The sequence below is a fragment of the Loxodonta africana genome, chromosome 13, assembly GCF_030014295.1.
Source record: "Loxodonta africana isolate mLoxAfr1 chromosome 13, mLoxAfr1.hap2, whole genome shotgun sequence".
In the NCBI taxonomy this organism is placed as follows: domain Eukaryota; kingdom Metazoa; phylum Chordata; class Mammalia; order Proboscidea; family Elephantidae; genus Loxodonta; species Loxodonta africana.
In genome coordinates, this window is record NC_087354.1 from 31,295,807 (window position 1) to 31,317,326 (window position 21,520).

General features: G+C 41.2%; 1 protein-coding gene across 2 annotated transcripts; it reads right to left on the reverse strand.

The window, feature by feature from the left end:
* Positions 1–7,764: 7,764 nt before the first annotated feature.
* Positions 7,765–19,544, reverse strand: ZNF774 (zinc finger protein 774). Of its 2 annotated transcripts, XM_003413874.4 has the most exons (4): positions 19,051–19,544; positions 17,051–17,173; positions 14,711–14,817; positions 7,765–14,263 (listed from the first exon to the last, which is right to left on the reverse strand). In XM_003413874.4, exons 2-4 carry the CDS (start codon positions 17,155–17,157, stop codon positions 13,023–13,025), a joined length of 1,455 nt encoding a protein of 484 aa, XP_003413922.2. In that variant the 5' UTR covers positions 17,158–17,173; positions 19,051–19,544; the 3' UTR covers positions 7,765–13,022. The 2 variants fall into 2 exon arrangements, with proteins under 2 accessions (XP_003413922.2, XP_023408768.1); XM_023553000.2 differs by lacking the exon at positions 19,051–19,544 and having other exon boundaries at positions 17,051–19,001.
* Between the last annotated feature and the right edge of the window lie 1,976 nt (positions 19,545–21,520).

Here is a 21,520-nt window from a genome sequence, read left to right on the forward strand (position 1 = left end):
TCTAGCCTTCTGAAAGAGCAGGAGCCACATGATTTTTCAAGAGATTCAAGTGGAATTTCTTTGGAAAGACACCCCACCCTTAGCAGAGGGTGTGACCTCCTCTTTCCTCAGGTGCCATGGATATCAGGATGGAGGGTAACCCAAAACCAAAGCCATTGCTGAGGAGTCGATTTCAACTCATAGCAAACCTCTGTGTTACACAGTAAAACTGCTCCATAGGGTTTTCTTGGCTATAATCTTTACAAAATCAGGTTGCTAGTCCTTTCTACTGTAGTACCACCGTGTGGGTTCGAATGGCAAACCTCTAGGTAAAGAGTTCAGTGTAAACTGTTTGTTTTACCCAGGGACATTTAGGATGGAGGGTAGGTGGAGACTTTTGGAAAGAAGGGTTATAAATGCCCTCTGTCTTTGTCACTTCTCCTTCCATTTAAGACTTATATTTGGGTGGCAGATAGCTCACTTTCTTTGTGGAATGCCACTCTCCTAAGGGCTCCTCCAGGAGAGGAGTGCAGGAAATCTTACTGGGCCTCTCATGAAATTACAGGCAAAATGGGGACAAATTCCAGCACTTGTATTGCCAGAACAGTCTGAGGGAGCAATATAGAATACTGCGAGACTTTAATCTCCATTAAGTTATGTATAAAGACTAAAACAGAAAAAAGGCAGCAGTGTTCCTAAGACTTCAATCAGTTTATTGACCCATGTCCAGTCTGGTGGGAAAAAGGCCAGCTCTAACTACCTCCTCATAGTACAGAGATGGGATCTCTGGACAATAAGGATCAAGCATGTTGTTCAGTGCAGTGGAGAAACTGGCAACATGCCCATGTATCGTAGTGCCTTATGTCTTCTGTGGCAGAGTTCACATATCAACTTCAGCAATCCTTTATTTAAAGATCATGCCTTGCATTCATCCATTCATTCATACACCAACTGCCCTAAGTGACACCTCCTCCAGGGAGTCTTCCTTGACCCTTAAGATAGCCGTTTGCTGGCTCCCACATACTACTCTGTATTGAAACTATGTGTCTATGTGTCTGTCTCCCTTAACTACCCTATGTGCTACTCAAGAGAATTATCATATTTATAACTGCATCCCCAGCACCTTGGTCTTTATTGAATTAAATTGAATACATTGGAGAGATACGATGTGGGACTGGGCATATACTCAAATACTCTGTTTGTGATATGCCTCAGACTCTGAAAGGATAGGACAGGCTATACCGGGGCCTAAACTCGAGGCTTAAGTGCTATGGTTTAAGTGCTTCAGGTTTCTTTCAGTTGAGCCCAAGTCACCAAGGTAGAGAAATTCAGGTACTCTACTACACAAATGGGAGTCCCTGGGTTGTATGAATGGTTTGTTAATGCACTTGGCTGCTAACCAAAAGGTTGGAGATTTGAGTCCACCAGAGGTGCATTGGAAGAAAGGCCTGGAGATCTACTTCCAAAAAACTATCCATTGAAAACCCTGTGGAGCGCTGTTGTACTCTGACACACATGGGTCACATGAGTCATAGTCAATTCAGTGGCAACTTTTTTTTTTTTTTTTAATACGCAAATGACATTCGGGGCAAAGGCCCAAGCATCTGGCTTCATATTCCCTAGATTGTCTCTTAAAGAATCTAATATGCAACTAAAATGGGCGAGACTGACCAACCACCCTGGCCACAGAAAGAGGGGCCAAACATTGGAGGACTGGGGCCTCACTGTGCTTGAAGAATCCAGTACCTAGGGCAGAGTGCAGGGTCACACCAGGAGAAGAGACAGAAAAGGAAGGTTAATGCCAGAGCCCATGAGAGGGTCTTAAATTCTATAGCAAAGGAGATTCAAGTATTTTCTGTGGACAATAAGAAACCAATTAAGATTTTATAAGCAGGGGAGGAGCATGATTTGATTCAACAAAGATTTATGAAATGTTTACTTTGTACTAGGTACTAACAAGGGCGTAAAGTTGAATTAAACATAATTCCTGCCCTTTAGACAAGTACACAAATGGCTGTAATACAAGATGAAATAAAAAAGTAAGTGAAACACAAAGAAAGTGTTAGAGAAATCCAAAGGAGATCCCACCTGCTTGAGGGAGGAGATTTGGAAATATTTCACGGGAAGGGAGGTATTTTAAAGGAGCCTTGAAGAATGGGTACTTTATGAACACAAAATTCACTGAAAAGGAAACATGATCAGTGGGTAAAATTATAAAAGTTTTTCAACTTCACTACTAATCAAGAACATGCATATTAAAATAACAATAAGATGCCATTTCATATCTATCAGACTGGAAAAATTTAAAAGTCTGACAAAACTAAGAGTTGACAAGGAAGAATAGAGATGGGAATATTTATATACTGCTGTTAAGTAAGAAAGTTTTTTCTTACTTTGTTAAGAATAGAAATTGGTACAATCACTTTGGAGGACAATTTGGGAATATTTTAGTTAAAGAAATACTTATCCTATGACCTTAAAGTTCCACTCCTAGGTATACATTCCCAGAGAAACTCCTACACATGTACACAAGGAGATGTAACAAAATGTTCGTAGCAGAAATGTCCGTGATAGCAAAAACACCAGAAATGATCTACATGACCATCAACAGGAAAATAGATTGTGGTGTGATTACATACTAAATATTACAGCAAGGAAATGAATGAAGTACAACAGCATATACCAACATGGATGAATCTCACAAACATAATATTGAGGGAAAAAAGCAGGTTACAGAATACTTACCTTCATACCCATTCGTACAAATTTTAAACAAGTTTAGGCAAATCAATATTTTTAGGGATATATAGAGAGAGTGAGAGCCCTGGTGGTGCAGCAGTTAGGTGCTCTCCTGCTACTTGAAAGGTTGGTGGTTTGAACCCACTCAGAGGGTCTGCAAGAAAAAGGCCTGGCGATCTGCTCCTGTAAAGACTAAAAAAACAAAAACAAACAAACCCACTGCCATCTAGTTGATTTTGATACACAACAACCCTATAAGACAGAGTAGAGCTGCCCCCCAGGGTTTCCAAGGAGTGGCTGGTGGATTTGAACTGATGATCTTTTGACTAGCAACCAAGCTTTTAACCACTGCACCACCAGGGCTACCCCACAAAGATTATAGCTTAGAAAATCTTATGGGGACAGTCAAGGGCAGTTCTACTCTGTTATCTAGGGTCGCTATGAGTCAAAATCAACTTGACAGTACCTAACAACAACATGGGCTCAAATATAGCATTGATTATGAGGATGGTGCAGGACCAGGTCATGTTTTGTTCTGTTGCATACTGGGTAGGTAGGAGTTGGAACTGACTCAATGGCACCTAACAACAACAAATATATATACATAATACACACACACACATATATATACATACATGTGTGTGGGATGTCCCTGGGTAGTGCAAATGGTTAAGCGCTCAACTAGTAGCTGAAAGATGGGCATCTCAAACCCTCCCAGAGGCATTCAAGAAAGCAAGCTTGGCCATCTACTTCTGAAAGTCCAAAAGGTCACAGCCTTGAAAACCCTGTGGAGAAATTTTACTCTGCACACCATGGGGTCACCATGAGTTGGCATTGACTTGATAACAACAACATACATATATATGCATAGGAATGAGAAATATCAAATAAATTTAGGAAAGTGGGATCTGGGTTGCAGATGGGGCTGTGATTAGGAAGGGATTCACAAAAAGCTTTAGTGTATCAGTAAAATTGTATTTCTTAAGCTGAGTGGTAGGTATATGGCTGTTTTTAGCATTATTCTTTACATTTTTTGTGTATCTTACATATGGGATTTAAAAAAAAAAAAAAAGAGTAGATACTAGTTAGTACCAGGAATTGAGGCAGGAGGGCATTCTAGAGAGAATAAACTGTACCAAGGTGAGAGAAGGCAGGCTGTGTTCAGGGAATAAATTGTCATCATTCTGTTTGGTAGAATAAAGGGTATTTTTTGTCATAACAGCAGCATCTTGCATTTGTATATCATTCTGCACTATGCACTTTTTTAAAGTTCCTTCACATACGCTATCTCATTTCATTATCATCTTGACAGACAAATATTTTATAAATGACGAAACAGGCTCAGAAAAGTTATGCGATGTATTTGTGAATATTTTTGGCAAGGAAAAAGTTTAAAAGAATATACAACAAATGGTAGTGGTTGTCTCTGGAAGATGGGATAGCTTGTGATTTCATCCTTTTTTGTTTGTTTAATTGTACTTTCTGATATTTCTACAAGCAAACATGTAAAACTTATGAAATAACAATAAAGGAGGCCGGGTAACAAGAGGGAGCAGGAAGAAAAGTGACTTCCTCAAAATCTAATGGTTACATTTTTTGATTCTCAGTCCTACACTCTAAGCATACAAGTGCCTAACAATAGAAGAAATAAGAAAAAATAAAAAGAAGCTAACATAAAAAAATGTTCAAGCTCAATGGTAATCAAAGAAATTAAAACTGAAGTAGTATCTAAGACTTGTATCTACTAAATTAGCAAAACTCTTTTTCAAAGATGAGGGAGGGTGTGGTGAAATTTGTAGTGATTTATTGCTGGGAGCATTGTAAACTGGTACAGTTCACTAGAAAACGATTTGGCAGCAAGTAACAAGAGCTGTAAAAATGTCCACACCCTGTGGAAATAATCTAAAATGTGGAAACATTTTTTCTGGGGAAAAAAAAGACATTCGCAAGGGCATTATGGGGGGGTCAGAGCATGGCTGTTTACAGAAAGATGGGCCTGTAATCTTCTGGACATTCATTTGCATTAATTGATATGCATAAGGAATTTATTTAACTTATGTAAAAAGGAGAAAATGTGTGTGTGCGTGCACGTGTGAGACTGAGAGACAGAATGGAGGGAATTGCCCTGGGGGTCTGTTTCCAACCCAGGTACTTGAACTGTCTTTTTTTTTTCTTTTAGTATAAGTCAACTTTATGAAACTTACATGGAAAAGGTCAGTCACTAGAAGAGTATTCTGTTTTCCTTTTTTTTTTTCTGTCCTGTCTTGTGAAATATATCGTAAATTAAAACTGTATAAATAATACACTTAGACATTAAATTATGGTTTTTTTTTTTAAATCTGTGTACTCAGCTTAAGAAATAGAAACTTAATATTCTCCTCCCTCACTCTAGTTAACCACGGTCCTGAATTTTGTATGATAAATTCTTTGCTTTTCATTACAGTACATATGTATAGTGTGTTCTTCTTCCTTAAACAATATATTGTTGTCTTACCTATTTTTTACCTGTATTGTATTTTTATACCTATTATATATATATTTTCTGTATCTTGCTTTTTGGACTTAATTTTGAGTTTTTAAGGCTTATACATGTTGATACATACAACTGTAGCTTGTTTATTTTCCCTGATGTATAACATTTCACTGTGTGAATTTACGAACCTGGTCAGAGGTGGGGCCACTAAATCTACACTTTGAACAAGCACCCAGGTAAGACTGATGCAGGTGGTTCTTGGCTCACACTTTGAGAAACACTGTATCAGAGAATAAAACCCAAGCTCCTACCTCTTTCGTCTCCCAACTCTGAACCTCAGTCTTTTTATTTTAGTCAAACTGCTTGTCTCCCCTTTTCCAAAAAATATTTTCCCATCTTTCTTCACTTAGATAATTCTTATTCTTTGAGTCTCCCAATTAAATTATAAATTCCTCTAAGGCAAAGATTATTATCATTATCATTGTTGTCATTGACATTTATGGACCAGTTACAATGTACTCAGTACTACAGACAGTTTTATACATATGATCACATTTAACTCTCACCTAAACTCATGAAGAAGGTACTGGGGTTATCTTCATTTTATAGATAAGAAAATGAGGGTCAAAGAGACTAAGTGATTTGTCCAAGGTCACACAGCTGTTAAATGTGGACCTCTTTAATCTCCTGTCTTATACCTTTGTATCTCTGGAGTCTAGCATAGAACTTGGTGTATAATAGTCACTCAATACATGTTTGTTGAACAGACATGAAAGGAAGAGTCAAAGACAGCAGATGGAAGACCATCCTTTCAGCTCTGACGGTGGCAGCAGAGATGCAGAAGAGGATCTGGGGACTAGACTGGGCATGCAAGGCTATTACAGAGCTGACCTCTCTGGAGTGAGACTCAGGGAGAGAATGAGGAAGGGAAAAGGAATTTTCATTTTTTTTTTTTTACTTTGGTCACTTCTGTATTTTTGGAAAATTTTCTAACAAGCACGTGGTGCTTTTGTAATTTTTTAGAAAGAGACAGTGTAGAGGCAGACACTACGTGACTTGGCACCAGTAGAATACATGAAACAAGAGGAAAAGTGAAATTCAAGCTCACCAAAAGGTTTCTGGCAAGGGTGAAGGAGAATGCTAGAGTCATTTGTGGAAAGAGGAAGATCAGGAGAAATGCTTTGAGAGGAGCTGTTAAATGTAATTTGGGGATTCAGGGTTTGGGAAGTAGGAAACCATCCTTAGGAAGTATCCTTCAAGCAGCTGGAGTTGTAGATCTGAAGTTCAAAAGAGAAGTCAGGTTCTACTAATGTTCTAAGAGATGATGATTGGAGTTGTAAGATGAGTGTGTAGAACAGAAAAGAAAGAGGAAAGAAGAGGACCAAGGGACAGAATGTTGAGCAGGTAAGGCACATCTAAAGGGACCAAGAAGAGGAGCCATGCAGCACTGTTTACAATAGCAAAAAGATGGAAGCAACCAAAGTGCCCATCAACGGATGAATGGATAAATAAATTATGGTATATTCACACAATGGAATACTATGCATCGATAAGGAACAATGAGGAATCTGTGAAACATTTCATAACGTGGAGGAACCTGGAAGGCATTATGCTGAGTGAAATTAGTCAGTTGCAAAAGGACAAATATTGTATAAGACCACTGTTATAAGAACTTGAGAAATAGTTTAAACTGAGAAGAAAACATTCTTTTGTGGTTACTAGAGGGGGGAGGGAGGGAGGGTGTGAGAGGGGTATTCACTAATTAGACAGTAGATAAGAACTACTTTAGGTGAAGGGAAAGACAGCACACAGTACAGGGGAGGTCAGCACGACTGGATGAAACCAAAGGCAAAGAAGTTTCCTGAATAAACTGAATGCTTCGAAGGCCAGCATAGCAGGGGCAGGGGTCTGGGGACCATGGTTTCAGGGGACATCTAAGTCAATTGGCATAATAAAATCTATTAAGAAAACATTCTGCATCCCACTTTGAAGAGTGGCTTATCTGGGGTCTTAAATGCTAGCAAGCAGCCATCTAAGATGCATCAATTGGTCTCAACCCACCTGGATCAAAGGAGAATGAAGAACACCAAGGTCACAAGGTGATTACGAGCCCAAGAGACAGAAAGGGCCACATGAACCAGCAACTACATCATCCTGAGCCCAGAAGAACTAGATGGTGCCCGGCTACAACCGATGACTGCCCTGACAGGGAACACAACAGAGAACCCCTGAGGGAGCAGGAGAGCAGTGGGATAAAAATGCAGACCCCATATTCTCATAAGACCAGACTTAATGGTCTGACTGAGACTGGAAGGACCCCGGTGGTCATGGCCCCCAGACCTTCTGTTGGCCCAGGACAGGAACCATTCCCGAAGCCAACTCTTCAGACATGGATTGGACTGGACAATGAGTTGGAGAGGGATGCTGGTGAGGAGTGAACTTCTTGGTTCAGGTGGACACTTGAGACTATGTTGGCATCTCCTACCTGGAGGGGAGATGAGAGGGCAGAGGGGGTTAGAAGCTGGCGAAATGGACACGAAAAGAGAGAGCGGAGGGAGAGAACGGGCTGTCTTATTAGGGGGAGAGCAATTGGGAGTGTGTAGCAAGGTGTATATGGGTTTTTGTGTGACAGACTGACTTGATTTGTAAACTTTCACTTAAAGCACAATAAAAATTATTAAAAAAAAAAAAGAAATTATTGGGCAGATAGAAGGCCTCTGGTGAAAATAAAAGAGGATAATGTGACAGACAGTGGCTGCTGAGGGAGGGGAATTAATTCAGATGGGATAGTGAGGAGGTAAATAAAGAGGTGAGTTTTAGGGGAAACCTGATTGACAAATACAAGTCTAAACAAAGATCAGGGCAAGGAACACTCTGGGCAGGGAGCAGTTAGTACAAAGGCCCAAAGGTGCATATAACCATGGCATAATCAAGGAACAGAGAGATTGCAAGTAGGCTGAAGTGAGTGAGAGGAAGGTGACATTTGAAGAGGCTGGAGGCAGAAGAGAGTCAAACTACAAGGACCTTGTAGGCCAGATTAAGGATTTGAGTCTCTATCCTAAAAGCAACAGGAAGCTGCTGGTTGTCGGCAGAAGGGTGGTGTGATAAGATTTAGGATTTTAAAAGATCACTTTGGCTTCTGTGAAAAGAAATTAGAGAAAGGCAAGACTAAAATCTGTGACACCTGTTAGGAGGTCACTGCAGCAATTTAGGAGGCAGTTGTTTTGGAATGGAGGGTGGCAGTGGAGATGGAGAAACATAGATAGGAATCTGAGAGGTAAAATTGGTAGGGCTGGATCAGGGAGAGAGATGTAGAAGCTAATGGTCCAGTCATAGGGTGGAAACAAAGAGAAAAACTATGGAAAGTCAGTTACCTTCACTGTCACCGATAGCATTTAAGTATTCCCTGCTTATGGCTCTGTGGATCAGAGGGAGTAAGGCACACAAAACAAGTCCACATTGCACTTCAGGAGCTCACATCTTTCAGGATGGACACACACATCTGTAGATGTACAACATGGGAAACAAGGTGATAGGAGAAAACCCAGTATGCGTTACAGTGAAACCTATGAGAGCCCAAACTCGATGAGACTGCCTTGTTTTTCTCCACACCCCCAAGTTTTCCGCCTTTGAGAGGGTGCAGTCTTACTACTTTTCTATTGCTCCTTTTTGTGGAAAATATTTGAGTTTTTCTTCTCTGACAAGTCTCTGCCTTACAGTTTCTGGCTTTTGCAGGTTTTTATTGCTAAGGCAGTGACCCCTGTCTATAAAATGCTGTTAGGAGGAAGGAATAGGCAAGGCTGGAGCCCAGGGAGGTCTTCAGTTTGGAGGTAATGTGCCTACTCTAGCAGCAGCTATGAGGTTCCACCCTGCTCCAAGCACCGGGGGAGGGGTGAGTGGGAGACGGACCTGGGCTATAGATTACATGCTTTTATCCTCTCAGATCTTGAAGGTATACCTTTGGAAGAATCTACTCATATCTGATAGACCTAGGGTCTATGAAAGTCCCAGATTTGTAAATGGTTAGAGGCAGAAGGGATCTTTATCTAGTTTAACAGACTGAGACTTAGCTTGATTGACCAGCCCAAGGACAGCTGGCTAGTAAATAGCTTCCACACTAGAAGCTGGGTCTTCTGACCTCTAGTTGTGTGCCACTTCCACATCCTGCCTCCTAAGTCTAGGTTCAGTCACAGTCAGACAGTGAGCACAGACGACATGAAGTCTAGGACTTATTTGTGTCAGTCCTAGCTTGGTTTGGAGTTACGCCTGCTTGCACGAATAATGTAGCTTTTGTTTCCCTCACTGTCCTCTAACTGGCTCCCTCTTGTGGGAGGACACCCTTCCAGAACATCTTAAATTAACTGCAGTATTCTTCCCAGAATGTCACTTCTGAGGGATATCATACTCAACTCTCTGTATTTTCTCATTCCCATCTTACCCCTAGCCCAAAGCACTTCCGCCCCAAGACTGAACTGGATTTCACATAAATTACCCAACTCTTCCCTTTCCTTCTCATCTGATTTTTACAAATCATTGTTGTTGTTCATGTATTCATTTGTTTTAGAACAACGCTTGGGTAGATTTTTAAAAATGGTGATGGTATACTCTCATATTACCACAAAAGAGATATAAAATGATTCCCAGCTAATGCAGATGTAGTTTCCTCTCCTGTTTCAGGCAGGATAGTATTGGGAAATAATAATTCACAATCAGAGATTCCATCCCTGACTAAGGAATCATTCAAGTATTTATTAAGCACATGCCTTTATGTGGAACTCAGTAAAACCAGAGGGGTGTAAGGAGGGGAAAAGAAAAGCAACAGGGTCATTAGAAAAATTATGAGATTTACCCATTCAAAAATGTCCTGTAAGAAAAGAATCTCTAACTGGAAGGGCTTAGAGGTCCATCTAGGTCATGAGGCCAAGGTTAGCAGCATTAAAAAAAAAAAAGTTCTAATCAAGCAATTATTATGCTGTTTCTACACAAACTGTACCTCAGGTAAACAAAAATAGTCGATGAAGGGAAGTTCTCCTTATAGAAGTGTTCCAGCTAATAATTGAAGAGGGAATGATAGAAATAAAATATCACCTTTCAGCAACCCCAGATAAAATAATTGACTATTAATGGCTGCTAACATTAAGAGGGAGCCCTGCAGTGGTTAAGAGCTCAGCTGCCAACCAAAAGGTCGGCAGTTTGAACCCACCAGCCACTCCTTGGAAACTCTATGGGGCAATTCTACTCAGTCCCTGTGAATCAAAATCGGCTTAATGGCAACGGGTTTGCTTTTTGGGTTTAACGTTTAGAGAGACAAGATAACACTATGTACCTACTGATGAAATTAGGTAAGATCACTATCGAGTATTCTTGCCAAAAATCTATTAATCTGGTCATGCTAAATAGATCCAGCTACCAATATAAAGAAAGCAGGAGGAGCCTGCTAAAAGACGCCATTGTATGAAATTAACAAATACAAATGTGTGGGAGAATCAACAAGGTTCCTTCAACTAATAAGTTACAAGAAAAGAGTAAGGGGGGAGGACTTTAGATCAAGACTTGTAAAGAATACTGCATATTAACCAGTTGCAAAATAGAGGGGTCACCATGAGTCAGAATCAACTCCACGACAACTGGGGGGAAATTTGAGCAGAATATTAGATATTAAAAATCACTGAATTTTTTTTTTAGGAGTTATACTGGAATTGTGCCTATATGTTTAGTAGAACGGAAATTTTAAGGCTGTAGTTTTCAAACTTCAGCGTGCATCAGAATCACTTGAAGGGCTTATTAAAACAAACAGTGCTGAGCCCCACCCTCATGCAGTTTCTGATTCAGCAAGTCTGGGATGCCAGGCTGAGAGTTTGCATTTCTAAGGAGTCCCCAGGTGATGCTGATGCTGCTGGTCTGGGCCCACATTTTGAAAACCACTGCACTGGATTAACCACATTTCTTTTTCTGGTCAATTATCTTAATTAACCTTTCAAAAAAAGGAGCTAAGGTAGCTGAGTTCTATCCCCCATGAATTATAGCACTCAAATGGCATTCCATGTAATAGAAAAAAATGAACTAGTGTTCCCAGGCTGATGTAATCATTCAGTCTGTGTTGATGCAGGAAGACTTGAAAGAAAAAACTGTCATGTCCGCCACTTTTCTCTTTAAAGAGTGGTAACCACTGAACTCCCTCCTTAACCTCTTGTACCTGCCCTTACCTCTCCGCTCTCACTCCACGAGGATCAAAGACCACCAGCACGGGATTCTAATAAAGCTCCCTAGGACTTAGGCTAAATCCCTCCGTCATTTCCAAGCTCACACTGGTTTAAGACTGTAATACAGGTCCCTCAATCCTGTAGTCTCAGAGATACTCTAGTAAATCCCAAAGTTGGTCTGTTTCATGTTGTTGAGGAGAAGAACTGCAGAACGGAAATCTAGATACCCGCAGCCAAAGTCTGGCTCTTCTGTTAACTATGTGACCCATAACAAGTCATTTAGCATTTTCAGGCCTTAGTTTTTCAACCTGTAAAAAAAAAAAGAATTCCTTCATTGTGAGAGAAAATGGGATACCTGGAAAAATATTAACCAGCACTCCTTGGGAAAAAAACATTAGCAATAATACTGTACATTAACTTTAAGCAATATCATACGTTACAGTTTAACAACAAAGTGCTTTTATATAGATGTGTATGTGTGTGTACATATATACACGTAAGTATTAGATCCTCACAACAACCTTGTGAGGTAGGTAAGGCAGATATACCTTGGGGCTGAGAGAAAGTGAGAGTCTGTCCAAATTAAAGTGCCAGGGCCATGACTCAAAAACTTCGCCTTCTCAGTAAAGTCAGTGTTCTTTACAACACACTGCCTTCTCTCAATTTATTTCAATTAAATATACTAGCGCATAAGATCAATGACCCTAAAAGGGTCAGAGAAGTGCATTAACCTAAAACTAAAGGGCCAATGACCCAGCAAATTAAAAAACAAGAATTGCCTCCTTTAGCTAAATGCCAGGAAGAATCCCTGTAATATTTAACATTCTCAGCAATTTCATTTCCACAATTTTATAGTCCTTTTCCAGTTCCCTCTGGCTTGTACATCATAGGATATTTTTCAAGAATCCAGGGGAGAAAAAAGCATATGCCTCAGATGACAGCAAACCTCCATCTGATAAACGGCTGTACAAAGAGCTTCTGAAATTCTCTGTTGCAAGACCACAAACATCCTCTACAGTAATTCTGCCTTGTCACAGCAATGAGACATCTAGTGACTAATGCCTGACTAGCATTAGACTGGAAAAGGGTTTTTCATTTTATTAAATCCCTTTGCTAACACTCCAAACCTTCTAGTTTCAATCTAGCTTCTGCAAGTTTTGGCTTTGAGGGTCTGCACTAATTCCTTATTCAGTAATAAGGCTGATAAAAGCAACCAATCATGTACTGAGTGCCTTTTAAGGGGCAAGCACTGTATTAAGGGCTTTGTAAAAGATCTCAAGTACTGAATCATTTACTGAGCACCTACTTTGTGCCAGCCACTGCAGATGTGGTTTACATGTGATCTCTAGGCCACATTTATCTCACCTTTCTTTCGACAACCAGGCATCAGCTATTAAATTCACATCTCCCTAAAAGCCAGTCAAAAACTCTAGAGGAATGCCCACTGTGTTCAGAACATATATAAACACTATAGGTATATCCTCTCCATTATAACATGGAAAAACAGTGAGAATAGACCAAGGTCCAGCTTGAGCCTGATGCCCTGGCTCAGGTTTTCTCTGCTTGAGGTACATAAACACAGTAGCAATGGAAATTTGGAAGGGGATAGCAGACTCACTGTCTATTTTCTAAATTAAATGGGTGTTTTGATGGCATAAAAGATGTGCTTTCTGACGGAAGTTCTTGTCACATTTACTACAACGAAAGGGTTTTTCTCCGGTATGTGTTCTCTGGTGTGTGAGAAAATGGGAGCGCTGATTAAAGGTTTTGCCACATTCAGGACATTGATAAGGTCTGTCTCCTAAGTGGATTCGTTGGTGAGTAATGAAGTGGGAACTCTGGTTGAAGCTCTTCCCACACTCACCACATTTATAGGGTCTCTCTCCTGTGTGGATTCGTTGGTGCTTAATGAGGGCAGAGCTGTCCGTGAATCCTTTCCCACAGTCTTTGCATTTAAAAGGTCGCTCACCTGTGTGTGTTCTCTGGTGTGTGACCAGATGTGAGCTCTGACTGAAACTTTTGTGGCAGTCAGGACAACTGAAAGGCCTTTCTCCTGAGTGAGTACTCATATGAGCCACAAAATGAGAACTATCTCTAAAGCCCTTCCCGCACTCTGGGCATTTAAAGGGCCGTTCTCCTGTGTGGGTTCGTTGATGCTTAATCAGATCCGAGCTCTGGCTAAAACTCTCCCCGCAGTCATTACACCTGTAAGGCTTCACTCCTGTGTGGGTCCTCTGGTGGGTGATGAAATTTGAGCTCCTACTAAAGCTCTTATGACATTCAAGGCATGTGTAGGGCTTCTCTCCTGTGTGAGTTCTTTGGTGCATTATGAGGTGTGGCTTCCGTCCAAAAGTCTTTCCACACTCTGGGCACTCATAAGGTCTCTCACCTGTATGGGTTCTCTGATGCTTGATGAGTGTTGAGCTGTCACTGAATTTTTTCTCACACCCATTGCATTTGTAAGGTTTCTCCCCTGTGTGTGTTCTGCGGTGGGTGACAAGGTCTGAACTCTGTTTGAAGCCTTTCCCACATTCGATGCATTTATAAGGCCTCTCGCCAGTATGGGTTCTTAGGTGTCTTATGAGATAGGAACTCTGGTTAAAGCTTTTTCCACATTCTGCACACACAGGCTTCTTTCCTACATATCCATCCATGAGCTTATTTAAAACCCTCTCCTGTGAAAAGGGTTCCTGCTGGCCCTCTCCTGGAAGGGTTCCATGTTGTCCTTCTAATTCAAGGCCCCTCTCCCAGTTTCTTCCCCAACTAAGAGTACGAGAAATATTTTTATTGGCCCATTCTGAGGATGTTCCACATTGTTCTGCTGTTTTGGAAATGTTCTGATTGAGTTTTGTCACCTGATTCTCGAAGTCTGAAAAGTTAACAGAAAATAAAATTATCAGTCACCAGGAAAGAACATCAGAAAGCAGTAAGAAAGATTAAAATTACCATTTCAGCATCAGACCATATATGTTTTGTGAAAAGTTTATAAAGTTCATTAAGCTTACAGAAAACATGAATTTTTAAAACTTTTTTTTATTTTTAGATGGCCAAATGAATCTTGAAGTGCACCCTGATATCCTTCAAGCACATACCATATATTGTCAGAATTGGGCAACTCCTTTCAAAGATGTAGTCTAGACAAAAGCGAAATGCTTACTTAAAACGGAGATTTTACTTGGTCAATCACTGACTGTCAGACAAGTCAAATTCAAACTTCTAGTAGTGAGAAAAAAAGTTTGGAGCAGCTTTCCAAATCCTCATCTAAACAAGGGCTGAAATGGTAGGTTTCCTCCCCCAGGTAGTACCCACATCTCACCTGTGTGACTTTCCCTTAGGATCTCCCTCTCCTCAAAATTTTGGAGTTGTAGGACCCATGACTCTTCTTTCTGCTCCAGCTGAGAGATTATACTTGGTCTAGAAACTCTACACAGAAAATGGACATAGGGCGTTAATCTGAGCCAATTACACAAGGCCGGGCCAAAATCCAGTCCCTCCTTCTTCCCTAGGTAGAAGGGGAAACCCAGGGAAAATCTAATGGGTGTTTGGTCTCATCAAAAGGGCAACCATGGTGAAGTGATAAAACAGGGGGATCTCCCCGAGAGGCTGAGAAAAAGTCCTTTTCCTCTCATTAAGGAAAAAAAAAGTCAGACTTGGGTGACAGAAACCCTAGAGTAGCACAATAACCCATCTCTGATGATTCAAGGCCAAACTCATCTGGAGAGATAATTTTATCAGGAGCAAAGCTGCCACAGCCTCACCCTTAGAAAGAATCAAGGAAGTTAACCATAATGTTGGGCTTTAAAATTTTCCCAGAAGGCCAACAGTCGATATAGCCATGAGAAAAAAGACAAACACTTGTAAGGAAAAAAATGGACAAAGACAAGTAATTCACACACACACACAAAATTCAAGCAGCCTATAAATACATGAAAAATCTTTTACCCTCACCAGTAACCAAAGAAATTCAAATCAAAATAATGATGTTGTTGTTGTGTTCCATTAAGTCTATTCCAACTTATAGCAACCCTTATAGGACAGAGTAGAACTGCCCCATAGGATTTCCTAGGCTGTGTTTTAATATTTACCGGAGCAGATTGTCAGGTCTTTTCTCCTTCAGAGCAGCTGGTGGGTTCGAACAGCTGACCTTTCAGTTAGCAGCTGAGCACTTAACCACTGCACTACCAGGACTCCTATAAAACAGTGATACACCTAGCAATATATTGTAGAGGTAAAAAGTGCAAACTTAAGAGTCATGCCTGGGTTTGAATCCTAATCCTGGCTTACTAGCTGTGTGGCCTTAAGCAAGTTACTTAAGTTCTCTGTGCCTCAGTTTTCCATCAATAAAATAGAGATAATAATAAGACCTACCTCATAGGGTTATTGTGAGGATTAAATTGGTAAGTTTCCAATAAATGTAAGTTCTCAATAAATATACACTTCCACATAATGCTTGTGGGAATAAATAAATTGATTCAATCTTTTTGGAAGGCATTTGGAAAAAGTATCAAATACCTTAGAAATGTATATTTCCTTTGACCCAGCAATTCTACTTCTGGAAATTCTAAGGAAATGATAAAAGTTGTACAAAAGACTAATTATTAGCTAATCATACTTCAGTAAACAAGGCTTAAAAAAAAAAATTAGCTGAGAGATGCTCATCACAACTTTAGTGAAAATTTGGAAATTACCTAAATGTCTCACCACGAAGGAATAATTATATTTGATTGAACCCTATGAAATAGCCATTTTTACAGGTCATAATAATCAAAAAAATGGGCAAATATACAATTTAATCTAGTATAAATTATTGGCGTAGAGGTTAAGTGCTACGGCTGCTAACCAAAATGTCGGCAGTTCGAATCCACCAGGTGCTCCTTGGAAGCTCTATGGGGCAGCTCTACTCTGTCATATAGGGTCGCTATGAGTTGGATTTGACTCAATGGCAACAGGTTTAGGTTTTACACAACAAAATAGTAAGTGGCTATTTTAAATGATGTACAGAAAGATATTTATTGTTTTATTAATATGTTCATGATACAATGAGTGAGAAAGTAGAATATACAGTATGATCCCAGTTTTTGTGTTTTGTTTTAATTATATATCTGCTAAGAAAAAAAAAAAAAAACTAGAAGAATAGTAACTCTTCAATGGTGGGATTAGGGATGACTTTTGTTTTCATTTTATCTATCTTTTTCTTCAATAAGCATGTATCCCTTGTGTCATTGATCTAAAGTAAAGCAGGAGAAGAGGTAGGTACCCACGGTGTTTTAGAAAGAGCACTAGAAAATGTTTTTTTACATGACAGGAGAAAACACCACCATCAGGAGAGTTCCCCCTTTTCTACAAACACCTGGGTTTGACTCCCACCTCTGCCACTTAACTTTTCTGAGTCTCAATCTCCTTAACTGAAAAAGGGATGATAATATATATATGAAAGGGTTGTGGTAGATATTAACAAGACAATAAACAGGGCAGTCATCTGCAAACCACAAAATGCCATCAGAAGGCAAGTTATTCTTCTTTTCTGATCTGACAGGGAGGCAACAATCTCACAGAGATCTGCAGCTCTAAGAAACCAGCATCCCCAAAGACCACTCACTTCTGGGCTCTCTCAAAATATCTAAGTCTTACACCTAAAGGAGAGTAGCATTCTTACCCTTGGAGAGCCCATTCTTCTAAATGTGTTGGGTGGCATCCCTGGAGAGGATTCTCTAAGCAGCGTCCAGGTAACCCATTCTTCCCTGAAGTCCCCAGCCACATCATCTAGAGTCATCAGTTCCTAAAGCAAGAGACCTCGATACACATCAATAACTCCCAGGATATTCTTAACCAAAAAAAACCAAACCCACCGCCGTTGAGTCAATTCTAACTCATAGCAACCCTTTAGGACAGAGTAGAACTGCCCCATAGAGTTTCCAAGGAGCGCCTGGTGGATTTGAACTGCCGACCTTTGAGTTAGCAGTCGTACCACTTAACCAGTACGCCACAAGGGTTTCTGCCAGGATATTCTTTTGTGGTCTGAAAACCAAAAGATAGCCACCAGTATTCCCAAGCAAAAAGCCTCCTGATTAGAATAGCTCTGAGGTAAATTCCATCAACCACAGAAAGCTTGCTTTTCTTATTCTGTTTTTACATAATTCTTCCTTTGGCCAACTTTCCCACCATTAAGAGAGGCCTGGAACTCCCACACAGATCTTTAGAACCCTTAGTCTTTTGAATACATTACATTTTTAACAGGGTAAGAAAAACAAAGGAGAGTATGCAGGTATAACTTGATTTTTGGGAAGTCTTGGGTTCTCTCCAACTACATTTTCCTCAGCAAGCTAGGAAATTGTGGATTTAATTATGCTCATATTAGTTGTGAAAACAGCTGACTCTTCCTGGCTTGTAGCCCAGTGATTTGGTATCAGCCTTACAGGACAGACCATGCAGAGCCTTAAAGGGAACTGTCCTGAGTACCATTCTATTTCAAGGTTCAATGGAGTCAGAAATGAGACTTTAAAAGACAAGAGTTAAAAAAAAAAAAAAGACAATAGTAAGCTGCAAAACTAAGCGAAATGCAACTGGGTAAGCACAAAACAGAATGCTTGGGGACACAAAACAATCCTTATTAATATATTAACACACCAGACAGCAGTATTATGAAAAAATTATCTTTTGAGGGGATGGTCCAGAGTGGCTTACTGGAGATGGATCAGTAATTCAATCAATAATTAATATGTCGCAAGGCATTAGCAGTCACAAAGAAACGTAAAGATGTCTCCCTTAAAGAGTTTCCAGTAGAAACAGGAAAAAAAAGTCAATTGGCTGAATGACCACTGCTAGAAAGAATTCTGCATTTTCAAGGGAGGATGGACCAGGTTGGGGTGAGGAGGTTTTACTCTTTCACATCTTCTGTCTCACTAATCAAAGCACCTGCTTACTACTAGAATACACACACAAACACTTTTTGTGAAAATACTTCGGCATTTACAGACATTGCTACTGGTCATTTATAAAGTACCGAGTTTTTAAGGACCTAAAAACCCCAGGAATATCCCTGGTTTAAAACCTTACCAAAAATAATGTCATTAGGAATGAACACTGGAATAAGAATTTTGAGTTTAAATTTTATTTCTACAATAATTACAAAACACAGCTGCAGAACCCTCTTGCAGGAGACCGCGAGATGGAGAGGGAGAGAATTCTTGGCAAGGTAACAGAAAACCTGTTTCTCACCCAAGTCTCCTGCCAGCGGTGCGGGTGACCCCAGAGGCCCCAGTGCGCTGAGGTGCTGTGACTAAGTGCCACCGTGAGAAGCACCAGTATGTTCACTGGGTTTATTAATAGGAACATGACCGCACGAGTGACCCGTTCTCCTTCCCCCCGCCGTACCGCAGGCCCTTAGCAGGGTGCAGCAGTCAGCGGGTCACGAAAATACGCTGAAACCCGAGGACCACCACGGAGGAGCAAGAACACTGGTTAAGAGAAGGAGCTATCCCGACGACGGTCTGGGAAGCCGCAGCTACCTGTCTCCACACCTCAGCAAGCCCCGCGGGCTCCGGAACGCGAGCGCCCCACCCGGCAGAGACAGTGTCGGGGCGGCGGGAGAGCCCCCTCAACGCCCCTCAGCAGCACCGGGACCGCCGCCGCCGTCTCCCTCCCTGGAGCACTCACCGCCCCAGGGCCCAGCTGGGGATGGAGCAGGAAGTGAGAGTCTTCCACCGCCGACCTGCAGCCGGAGGGCAACGCCGAGGCGGTCTCTCACACAACCCGAGCGGGATTCGTGACAGGGCTGTGGGACACAGGTGGGACTCTGGGCTAGTCAACCAGCAGCCGGAAAACACAGCCTTCGTGCTCTTGCCATTGGCCAATCAGTTTCTACGACGAGAAGTCTTCCCCGTCCATAGGTTGATCAAGCTTTCAATCACCGCAGAGCCTTCTGGGGAATGTAGTCTGGTCGAGACCTCCTCAAAGGACTCGGAGTCCCGGGACACCCCGTTCTGCAGTGGTGATAAGTGCTAGCCCCAACCTTCTAGCTACCAGGACCGTAGGAGTCGCGGAGGATCCAAAGGTTGTACCCCCAGAGCGGATCTGCAGATGTTAACCTCTCTGGACTCGCCCGACTACCGCGGAGCAGCTTTGGACCAACGGCGGCATCTCCCGCGCTCTGGCACCCCGCCCCCTCCCGAGCGCAGAGTAATCTCTCCGGCCTTGCTGCGGGTTCTGCTCCACCCGGCCTTCTGACCTACACTGGGCTGCCAGAGGTGGACCGTATCTCTCGCAGGCGGCTCCAGGTCAACTGGGCATAAGAAACCACAAGCAGAAGCCATCAGCAGAAAACTGACGTTCTGCTTCCTTTCATTAACATCACAGCCCCCAGGTATAGCCCCTTTCTATTGGTTAATACACTGTCAGTAGCCGTGGAGGCAGACCAGGGCGTCCAGTGTTTTGGAAAACGAGATATTGGGCTCAAAAGGAGAGGTGCATGGATCTCAAGTGAGAGCCAGTGTTCACTTTGGTCAGGTTCCTACCGTAAAACAAAAAAGCATCCTTTTCCATACAGTAAAGGAAATGCTTCCTGTCTACGCTGTTTGTTGATTCAGTGGAATTAAAAAAAAAAAAAGAACATTTTGTGATGGGCTGTAAAGTGCTTAGAATTACTAGCCTATGCAGAAGTAAGTCAATTCTTATCAGTAATAACAGTGAATGTAAATGGACTAAATGCTCCAATCAAAAGGCAGAGTGGCATCATGGATAAAAAAAAATATATATGATCCAATTATGTGTTGTTTACAAGAGACACACTTTAAACCCAAGGACACAAATAGGTTGAAAGGGAAAGGATGGAAAAAATATTCAATGCAAATAATAACCAAAAGAGAGCTTGGGTAGCAATCCTAATATCAGACAAAGTATACTTTAAGACAAAATCTGTTAGCAGAGATAAAGACGGACATTATATAGTGCTAAAAGGATCAATTGAGAAGATTTAACAATCATAACTATATATGTACCCAACATGGGGGCATCTAAATATATAAAACAAACATTGATAGAATTGAGGGGAGAAATAGATAGTACTACAGCAATAGTTGGAGACTTCAATACGCCACTCTCAATATTAGACAGAGCATCTAGAAAGAAGATCAACGAGGAAACAGGACCTGAAAGACAGTATAAAGAAATTAGACTTGCTTACATCATCCTGAGACCAGAAGAACTAGATGGTGCCCGGCCACAACCGATGACTGCCCTGACAGGGAGCACGACAGAGAACCCCTGAGGGAGCAGGAGATCAGTGGGATGCAGACCCCAAATTCTCACAAAAAGACCATACTTAATGGTCTGACTGAGACTAAAGGAATCCCGGCAGTCATGGTCCCCAAACCTTCTGTTGGCCCAGGACAGGAACCATGCCCGAAGACAACTCATCAGACATGGAAGGGACTGGACAGTCGGTAGGAGAGAGATGCTGATGAAGAGTGAGCTATTTGTATCAGGTGGACACTTGAGACTGTGTTGGCATATCCTGTCTGGAGGGGAGATAGGTGGGTAGAGAGGGTTGGAAGCTGGCAAAATTGTCATGAAAGGAGAGACTGGAAGGGCCGACTCATTAGGGGGAGAGCAAGTGGGAGTATGAAGTAAGGTGTATATAAACTTGTATGTGACAGACTGACTTGATTTGTAAACGTTCACTTGAAGCTCAATAAAAATTTAAAAAAAAAAAAAAGAAATTAGATTTGAAAGACATGTATAGAACACTCCACCCCAAAACAGCATAGCATATATCCAACTCCAGTGCACATGGATCATTCTCCAGGATAGACCACATGTTAGGTTACAAAGAAAGTCTAGATAAAGTTATAAAGATTGAAATCATACAAAATGTGTTCTCTGGCCCCAGTGGAGTGAAGCTAGATATCAATAACAGGAAAAAAAACCCTGGAAAATACATAAACATATGGAAAGTAAGCAACACGCTATTAAACTACTGATGAGTCAAGGAAGAAATCAAAAGAGAAATCACACATTTCTTAGAGTCAAATGAAAATGAAAGCACAACATACCAAAACTCGTGGGATGTAATGAAGGCAATACTCAGAGGGATAAAAGTAGCCTACATGATGCCTACATGAAAAAAGAA